The 10092-nt window shown below is 40.7% G+C and overlaps 1 protein-coding gene across 1 annotated transcript; it reads right to left on the minus strand.

Annotated features, from left to right (window-relative positions):
- Nucleotides 1-453: 453 nt before the first annotated feature.
- LOC111141843 (proliferating cell nuclear antigen) lies at nucleotides 454-6934 on the minus strand. Its single transcript, XM_022494681.1, has 6 exons — nucleotides 6166-6934; nucleotides 5219-5316; nucleotides 4993-5060; nucleotides 4074-4268; nucleotides 1814-1937; nucleotides 454-1730 (listed from the first exon to the last, which is right to left on the minus strand). Exons 1-6 carry the CDS (start codon nucleotides 6384-6386, stop codon nucleotides 1651-1653), a joined length of 786 nt encoding a protein of 261 aa, XP_022350389.1. The 5' UTR covers nucleotides 6387-6934; the 3' UTR covers nucleotides 454-1650.
- Nucleotides 6935-10092: the final 3158 nt, after the last annotated feature.

A 10092-nucleotide genomic window follows, 5' to 3' on the forward strand; every position in this document is an offset into this window, starting at 1 on the left:
TCCGGAACTTGTTTTCGCCTTGCGCTAGTGGTAGCTAGTGGTTGCATACTGCGGACGGTATCGGCGGCGGGAGTCGCTGCGGCCTGGGTTTGTTGCCAGGCACCTACACTGGGTTATGAAGGTGTCAAGGGTGACCGTTCCTGGAGTCCCAGTCAGACTCCGGGTGAACCTGCTACTTGTTTCTTCCCCTGATCCCTGGGGCAGTGTTGGAAGCTGAGTGGCACCCACGGGAGACAGAAGCTGACAGTGAAGCTGCGGATGACTGGAGCTGGCAGGTTCTAATTCAGTGCCCACGGCTGTAGGCCTTCTCCTGGGCGCGCCGCGGTCTCTGCATCAATACCCCACCACTACTCTCACGTGGCCCCTCATTCTTGTGTTTCAGTTTCCCGCTCCTCAACATCAGGCCTGGACCAAGTAAGAAGCCCGCCCACAAGGGACATTTTGCAGCACATGAAGCTTTGTAAATGTCAGATTTATTAAAGTATAATTTACATACAATAAAGTACAATTGGATGAATTTGACAAGTGTATACAGTCTTGGAACCATCACCGGTCTATATTAAAGTTACATCATTCCCAAAACTTCCATCAGGCCCCTTTGCAGCCAATATCCTTCCCTGCCCCCAGGGACACAGAAGGTAATTACTAGCTACCTACTGGGTATAGTGGGTTATACCTCTAGTAACCAGAACTCAGTCCAGGTACTACAACAAAGGAACCAGTCGTTTAAACCACCAAGCACAGAATACACCAGGAATAAAGGACTTTAATAAAGCGATTCTCAGTATGTGCTATGCCAGTTTGGCACAATTAGTAGGAACATTTAAACAGTCTGTTTCACAACTGCTAGGATTAAGTCCCAAAAAAGGCCACTTATACTAGAAAAATTATTTTTGCACAAACATATTGCTTGGCCCCTATCACAGATCTACTAAATCTTTCAAGATTCTTTTAAAAGGCTCCCTAGGCTAAGACACTGCCCTGTAACAGTGCTAGTCTTCTAAAGCCCACACAGCTTTGGGTACATAAAGCTGGAAAAAAAGTGTTAGTTTTTGCTAACAAAATTGACAAAATAACAAAATATATAGGTCTACTCTCCTGTTTATTTCTTGAACTCAAGTTAGAATACCAAAACAAGTTTGACAAATGAATCCCCAAAAATACCTTGTCACCTACTGTAGTTGGAATACTTTTTATTGCTGTATCAAATGTATTTTTATCAGGCTGCTCTAGACTGGAAAAATAAGCACATTTACATGAAATGGTAGCTTGAACTGAATTCCCCAGGATACTTGGAACAGTCATGGTCCAAATGAAGGCACTGTCTTGTTATGTTTGAAATTCAAAAAACTTTTATTTAAATTGAAAAAAATTCTCAAAACTGCATTTAGAATCAAAACCCTTTTGTTATGACTACACAAGTATTTTTAGGTAAGGCAGAAATATTTCTAGGTTAACAAGACCAAATTTGACTTTGGATTTTATTCTTTAAACAAATTGTAAAGAGTGAAGGAAAAAATAGGTTATTTACAGAAAATATCTACATATGTACTCAAGAGGTACAAATTTGGTGACGAACTTAGTACATGCTGGCATCTCAGAAGCAGTTCTTAAAGAGCTTAACTTTATTTTCTTGGATTTTAAGAACACCTAAGATCCTTCTTCATCCTCGATCTTGGGAGCCAAATAGTACTTTAAATGTCCCATGTCGGCAATTTTATACTCTACAACTGAAAGAAGACAGGAACACAATTATTGAGAAGTACCACATATACCATCTACAAAACAAGATTCAACAAACCGATTATCTTACCAAGGGGTACATCTGCAGACATACTGAGTGTTACTGTAGGAGAGAGCGGAGTGGCTTTTGTAAAGAAGTTCAGGTATCTCAGTGCAAAAGTTAGCTGAACTGGCTCATTCATCTCTATAGTAACCTGAGAGAAAACAGAAAGATTAATCATATTGAAAAACATCAAGAAAATGCAGTCCATTAGTTCAGAATATATTTCTAAAGATTTATTTATTATTGGGGCGCCTGGGTGGCTCAGTGGGTTAAAGCCTCTGCCTTCGGCTCGGGTCATGATCTCAGGGTCCTGGGATCAAGCCCCGCATCGGGCTCTCTGCTCAGTGGGGAGCCGGCTTCCCCCTCCCTCTCAGCCTGCCTCTCTGCCTACTTGTGATCTCTGTCAAATAAATAAATAAAATCTTAAAAAAAAAAAAAAAAAGATTTATTTATTAGAGAGAGCGTGAGTGCGGGGAGAGGCAGAGGCAGAGGCAGAGATTCCAGGCTGAGTGCTGAGCCCAAGCAGGGCTTGTTCCATGAGATCATGATCTGAGCTGAAACCAAGAGTCGGATGCTTAACTGACTGAGCCTCCCAGGCACCCCTAGAATATATCTTTAAAAATAAAACAAAAAAACCCTTATTGGGTTACTTTGGAGAGTGATATGAAACTAATTTTGAGGACTGGTAAATAAAGCAAAAGAATCAAGTATTTAGTCTGTTTTTCCCATATGAACTGTAGCTCAGGTAAACAAAATTATGTGGTAAGAGAAAACTTCTTTATGGGAATGTTTCTAATAAACAAATCAGCTAATAAAAGGAGGAATGAAATGTATTAATACAACTCTAAGGACCTAATGATTCTAAACAATTATTATGGCTGCTAAGAAAATGTAGACACCTCATACCTAACAAGGGGTATACATACAAGCATCTGTAAAGTATTCTTATTCTCTCACTCCCAAAACAAAGAAAACACTGAATTCAAGCCTCTAGCGCTGTAGCTACCAGTTTATAGGAAATATAGGTTAAAGAAGAATATTAATTGACATAAGGGATACAATAGGCAAAATCCAGATTTCAGGAAAACTCAATGACAAAGGACTTGCCTCAACAAATTGTAATGGAGAGGGGGGATAAAGAAATTGAATGGAAAACCAATGGATTAAAAGAATTTGAGGGCCTATCAGTGAACTACAGTGTACAGAGCTTATTAAAATCTTGATTCAAACAACTTCTGAAATAACCAAGGAAATAGGAAAACACTGAAAAATTCCTTAATACCAAATAACGTCATAAACACTCACATTTCAGATACAAAAATACTTATAGAACTAATCTGAGATTAAAAAAAAAAAAAAAAAAAATCCAGAATGGCAGGGAAGTTACCATGTAATTTAGCAGAGATAATACAGAATTAGCCCCTGAACTTTTGCTAGTAATATTTTTAAGTCTTCATTTAAACTGAGGGTTGACTACTCATGCAAGGAACTAGAATATCTAATAATTACTATAAACATAAAATGTAACACACTATGGTAAGCACTTTGAATGTTACCACATTTAAGCCTAATAATCCTATGAAGTTAGAACCTTAAATTGTCCTTCATTTACAGAATTAACTGATGTTTTTTCAAAGGCTAGTAAGGCTTTTAAAAAAAAAAATACAAAATATTTGTTTATAAATACTCTTCTAAAAAAAAGCACTTGATTTTCTAGGAAAACTTAAGGATGTTTAGTAATTAGAGTGTTCTTTGTCCCTAAATGGAGGTTCTCTAGGCCCCCTACTGGGCCTACATTGTTGAAACTTAAATATAAAGATCACATAAGAGCTCCTAAAAGGTTAATTTTTACCTCCAACTAGATCCTCTGTTGAGTTGCAATTACCCTGCTATGGACTGAATGTCTGTGTTCCCAAAAAGTTCATGTTAAAACCAAATCCCCAAGTGATGGTACCTGGAGATAGGACCTTTGGGAGGTGCTTAGTGCTGGTACCCTTTTAAAAGAGACCCGAAAGCTCCTCTGACCCTTCTATTGGGCGAGAAGCCCACTGTCTGTGAACCAAGAAGCAGGTCCTCACCAGACACTGAATCTGCCAGCTTTCCAGCCTCTACAACTGTCAGAAATAAATTTCAGTTGTTTTTAAGTCATTGTCTACAGTATTTTGCTATAGTAGCCTGAACAGACTAAGGCACAATCTAATGTTAAGAAGGGTTACCATTCTCAAAAAAAGAAGAAGAAGGGTTACCATACTCTTCAGAGTATTTTGTTAGTTAAGAAACTACTTACAGCTTCCTCCTCCTTATCGACATTACTTGTTTGTGACAACTTAATATTTCCATTTCCTAGTTCTCCACTTGCAGAAAATTTCACTCCATCTTTTGCACAGGAAATTACAACAGCATCTCCAATATGACTGAGATCTCGGCATATACGTGCAAATTCACCAGAAGGCATCTTTACTACACAGCTATACTCTTGTTCCTAATAAAATGAAGTAAAATAAAAGTTCATCTGCTGGAAATTAAAAATTCTCCTTTTCTGAAGACTCTGCATCTAGATAAAAATTCAGAATTTAAGATTTCCTAATTACTTTGAAATATCACTCATTGTGTAATTTCATAACATACTCTAAACCTCGAAAAGCAAATATAGATATAAAACAAGTATGTCATAATAATTATACTTAGAAAACTAAAATAAGAGTTTAAACCTTTAATGATAAATGCACTATTCAAGGAAAAGAGCCTTCTCCAATCATCCTCCAGGGCTAAATCGAGAGGACATTAGGGCATGGCATACAAATGATGAGGTGTATGCAAACAGGCCCAACTGCTTACCAAAACAAAACAAGAAAACAAGATACTAAGGATTTTAAACATCTTAACTCTCCTTTTATGTTGACAAACCCAACCTTAATGAATTTCTGCTAACACAGCCTTAAAGTCTACTCTTGGGAGGAAAAAAAAGCATGGAGGTTAATGCTAATATACATTTGGCAGCAATCAATTCAACCAGATTCAATTTAGAGTACTGTAGTTTAATGAAATTACAAATGTCAGTCTAAATACTAAATCCCTACTTTGGAACACGTACAGCAGATATACAGAAGTTCCATTAGGAATTGGGCTTTAAACTGTATTATTAACACTTTCTTATGTAACTATCATGCCCTGTGTACAGTACACTCAGAAACTTTGATACTCACTGGAATTCCAAGTTGTTCAACATCTAAATCCATTAATTTCATTTCATAGTCTGAAACCTTTTCTTGATCTACCAAAAGAAAGCAGATTGAAGAAAAGCATTTAAGTTTATAACTATGATGTAAAGTTCTAAAATCATCACAAACATTTTCTTAAATTTCTCACAACTCTGAGACACATTGCATTTAAATTTCCCCTAGTATAACTTAGTTGAAGGGTATGACTTACTTGGAGCTTCAAATACTAGGGCCAGGGTGTCCGCATTATCTTCAGCCCTTAGTGTAATGATGTCCTCATTGCCAGCGCATTTCAGTATTTTGGACATGCTAGAATACAGAAGACACAGGATTTAAAATCCACACAATGTTCTCAAGATCGATGTCTGACTCAAAAGAAGGAGTTGCTATTTTTACTAGGGTTGTCGGAGGAACTGGGTATGTTAGGTAAACTGATATGGCCATTTTGTAATGCAATTTAGCAGTATTTATATTTTAGCAAGCACACTCCCTATCACGAGCAGTTTCACTTCTGGATACCAACAAAAGAGCAGTATTTTACGACCTGCAAGTCCATTTGGTGGGTGAAGCCAATTATTCGGTTGTGACGATCACGAAAAATGATGGAGGATACCCATTTAAACACACTGCATGTAGTCGGCTAAAGTATTTCTCACAAACCTTGAGATTTAAACATGTTTATGTCCAGACAAGTAGTAATCAAAACTTTGAAAGCCCCTGCCTTGGAGAAATTTTAAGTCATGACCTCAGGGTGCTCACTGCAACTTTATAATAAAAGACCAGAATCGACCCACTGTCTGTCCCCAGGGAGGGTGACAGAACTGGTCAATCAGGCCAAAGGTCTCTTGTCCAAGGCCGCCGGCACTTAACGCCCCAAAAGCTGTGCAACTGTCTTCTTGGCATTTCGAAGAAGCCCGTCATTTTCCCGCCACCACCCGCTTTGTGACTTTGGCGCGGAAAGAGCCGGTTCGCGCGGCTGCCAGCGCGGGCTTTCCGAACCGCGCGCTCCGCTAGGTCCCGCCCCTCGGCGTCGCAGGCCAATGAGATGGCGCGGGTCGCCTGTGCCAACCAATGAGGGCTTAGCTCGCCGGCGCTCCCGCCAAGAGCCGGAGGTGGGGGTGCACGAAGAGCCCGGCTCTCCGCCACCCTGGGGCTCACCTGGTGAGGTTCACACCCATGGCCAAGTTGCGGTCGCAGCGGTACGTGTCGAAGCCCTCGGAGCGCAGGGTGAGCTGCACCAGGGAGACGTGGGAGGAATCCATGCTCTGCAGGTTGACGCCGCTCGAGCTTATGTCCCAGCAGGCCTCATTGATGAGATCCTTCAGCGCCTCCAGCACCTTCTTCAGGATGGAGCCCTGGACCAGGCGCGCCTCGAACATGGTGGCAGAGTCACAACGACGCAGCTACAGGCGGAGATAAAGAGGAAGTTGTTCCCGGCTTGGGCGTCACAGGGTAAGAGCGAGCCGGCGAACGCACGAGCTCACGTCTGAGCGCCAGGACGATCACAACCAGCTCGAGGCGCCTGCGACGGTTTAATAGCGCCGCGTCTGCGAGCGCGCGCTCTCCGCCTCTGCGCCGCGTGTGGATACGTCACCACGCTGCCCCGCCCATTGCCTGTCGGAGAGACTCTAGGGCCAATAGTGGCCCTGATCTGCATGTAGCCCGCCCTCCCTGAACATCCATTGGAGGGTTGGACGCAGGGGCGGGGCAGGAGCGTGGCGTCTCCGCCTTCTTTTTTGCCTGGTTCTGCGAACCCCGAAGCTAAAACAAGTCTAGGCTTGTGAAGGCCTGACAAGGGTTCTGGGTCTTAGAGTTTTGTGCTGCCTGCTCAACCTCCCTCTTCAGGAATACCAAGAAAGAAAATGAAACGCAAATCCAGCCTAGCGGGAGGAAGACGCCTTGCAGCCTGAGTACAGCTGTTTTAAATGTGTGTTTTATTTTTGCTGTTACGGAAGTGATGTGCTCCTAAAAGTCAAACGGTGTGCAGTTGCGATTAGAGAATTATCATGCCCCTTCCTCGCCCGCACGCACCCCAAGCTCTTGTTACTTACTGTAGACAACTTTCTAAGCATTTTTTTTCTACAAATCCATGTAAAAGAAAAAAATGAGTTCATACCAGAAACACTTCTACAATGTACTTAATAAGCTTATGTTTAATTTTATGTCACATACCACCTCTATATCATCACTTCTTAAAACGATGGAATAGTATCCTATGCATGTAGCCAAACTTAACCAATTTCTTGTAATTACAAACACCTTTGGGTACTTAGTTGATTTTTGTGAGATCGACTCCTTGCAGTGGCATACCCATTAAAGTTTTGATAAATGTTACTAAATTGACCGCTGAAAGATTGCAGTTTGCCTAAGCCTGTGGACATGCTCATTTCTCCATATTTTCCTAGCTATAGATACTAGCAATTTAAAAAAAAAGTTATTAACATAGAATGTATTATTAGTTTCAGGAGTACAGGTCTGTGATTCTTCAATCTTACACAATTCACAGTTCTCGCCATAGCATATATCCTCCCCAATGTCCATCACCCTGCCACCTAATCCCTCCCATGCCTCTTCCCTCCAACAACCCTCAGTTTGTCATTTGCTGAGACCAAGAGTCCCTTAAGGTTTTCTTCCTGTCTGGTTTCGTCTTGTGTCATTTTTCTGTCCTTTCCCCTATGCAATCTTGTTTTAAAATCTATGCTTATTTGTGTGAAAATTCCAATTTGCACATTAAAATATTGTTACAGGGGGCACCTGGGTTGTTGGTTAAGCATCTGCCTTCCCCTGGGGTCCTGGAATGGAGCTCCACAGTCAGGCTTTATTTAGCTCAGCAGGGAGTCTGCATCTATCTCTCCTCCCTCTTCCCCTCCCCCTGCTCATGATCTCTCTCTAAAATAAATAAATAAAATCTTTAAAAAAAATGATTACAGGGGTATAAGTGGCTGCCTTCAGCTCAGGTCATGATCTCAGGGTCTTGGGATGGAGTCTAGCATCGGCTCCCAGCTCCCTCTGCGTCTCACTTGTGCTCTCTCTCTCTGTCACATAAATAAAAATTGTTACAGGTTGGATATCTTTTATATATATATATTTTTTTAAAGATTATTTATTTATTTATTCGACAGGAGATCACAAGTAGGCAGAGAAGCAGGCAGAGAGAGAGGAGGTAGCAGGTTCCCTGCTGAGCAGAGAGCCCAATGTGGGGCTTGATCACAGGACCCTGGGATCATGACCTGAGCTGAAGACAGAGGCTTTAATCCACTGAGCCGCCCAGGTGCCCCCTTTCATATATATATTTTTTAAGATTCTTGACCATTGTATATTTTTATCTTTTCCCTTAAACTCTTTTTCCTATTGATTGCAAGGAGCACTTTATATATTAAGCATTTCTCTATTACATATACCCCCCACCATTTTGCTATTTTTCTTTTACTTTGGTTATAGCATTTACCTTTAATTGTGTTTGCTATCTTATCTTGGTCTGTAGAATTAGTTTTTCTACGGTGTATCTCGATATAGATTTAGTTTTATTTATGCTGTCCAGGGAGTTTAGTTTCCCAAATCAGAAGATTTATGTATTGTATCAAGTCTAGAATATTCTCAATTATTAGTTTCAAATATTGCCTTTCCCTACTCTAGTCTCTCCCTCTGGCAATTCAAATGGATGAATGTATTTAACTGAAAGTAAGATAACTTTACGGTAAGATACACCATTGTTTTATGTACCACAAGAAAAGAAATGTTGAACCATCACAGAATGCTATATCATTTAGAATTTCTACTTTTTTTTTTTTTAAAGATTTTATTTTTATTTATTTGTCAGAGAGAGAGAGACCACAAGGAGGCAGAGAGGCAGGCAGAGAGAGAGAGGAGGAAGCAGGCTCCCCGCTGAGCAGAGATCCCGTTGCGGGGCTCGATCCCAGGACCCCGAGACCATGACCCGAGCCGAAGGCAGAGGCTTTAACCCACCGAGCCACCCAGGCGCCCCTACTTTTTTTTTTTAAGATTTTATTTATTTATTTGAGAGAGGTGAGAGAGAGAGAGTGTGCACAAGCAGATAAAGGGCAGAGGGAGAAACAGACTCCCTGTGGAGCAGGGAACCAGATATGGGGCTTGATACTGGGACTTCAGGATCATGACCTGAGCTGAAGGCAGAGGCTTAACCAACTGAACAACCCAGATGCCCCTAGAATTTCCACTTTGTAATTATTGAAAGAACTTTTAGATTAGGGCCCCTTGGTGGCTCAGTGGGTTAAAGCCTCTGCCTTCGGCTCAGGTCATGATCCCAGGGTCCTGGGATCGAGTCCTGCATCGGGCTCTGTGCTTGGCAGGGAGCCTGCTTCTTCCTCTCTCTCTGCCTGCCTCTCTGCCTACTTGTGATCTCTGTCAAATAAACAAAATCTTTAAAAAAAAAAAAAAAGAACTTTTAGATCATTTAAAATATTTGTATCATATATTATTCTTCTGCATACAAAAACATATAATCAAGATGAATTAAGGCATTCTTAGTATTTCTCCACATTCAGTCTTTCACAGTTGCTGATACTGCTGTGTTTCCATATGCTAGCATACCCTTATCACAGGTGTTGATGCAGCATTCTCAAAAGTGCTACACTCTTGTCCCTGGAATCTTTTCCGAGTCTGTGCCACCCATTTGTAAATTAAAAAAAAAAATTTTTTTTAAGTTTTTAAAGTCATTTTAAACAAAACAAGAAAGCAGTACACCCATTTCTCCCACTCCCACCCCTCACCCCTGGTAACCACCTATCTGTTCTCAAGTTTTTTTGCTTTTGTTTCAGTTATGGGCTCCACACAGAGATCTTGTGCTATTTGTCTTTCTCTGTCTGATTTATTCACTTAGGATAATGCCCTCAAGATGCAACCATATTTTTGCAAATGGCAAAATTCCATCCTTTTTTCTGGGTAAATAATATTTTGGTATATATGTGTGTGTATTACATTTCTGTATCCATTAATTCATCAATGGATACTTAGGTTGTCTATACCTTGACTAGTGTAAATAAAGCTGCAGTGAATGTGCGGATATGTGTATATATATATATATATATATATATATATATATATATA

Source organism: Enhydra lutris, unplaced genomic scaffold (assembly GCF_002288905.1).
Source record: "Enhydra lutris kenyoni isolate GAN:26980312 unplaced genomic scaffold, ASM228890v2 scaffoldscaffold6, whole genome shotgun sequence".
Taxonomy (NCBI): Eukaryota; Metazoa; Chordata; class Mammalia; order Carnivora; family Mustelidae; genus Enhydra; species Enhydra lutris.

Excerpts from the sequence above, each read along its gene's own strand:
- LOC111141843 (XM_022494681.1), bottom strand. The coding sequence starts at position 6,386 with ATGTTCGAGGCGCGCCTGGTCCAGGGCTCCATCCTGAAGAAGGTGCTG. Across the intron at positions 4,269-4,992 it reads TTGAACAACTTGGAATTCCA|GAACAAGAGTATAGCTGTGT; the intron begins GTGAGTATCAAA and ends TCATTTTATTAG. Across the intron at positions 1,938-4,073 it reads TCGATAAGGAGGAGGAAGCT|GTTACTATAGAGATGAATGA; the intron begins GTAAGTAGTTTC and ends GTTTTCTCTCAG.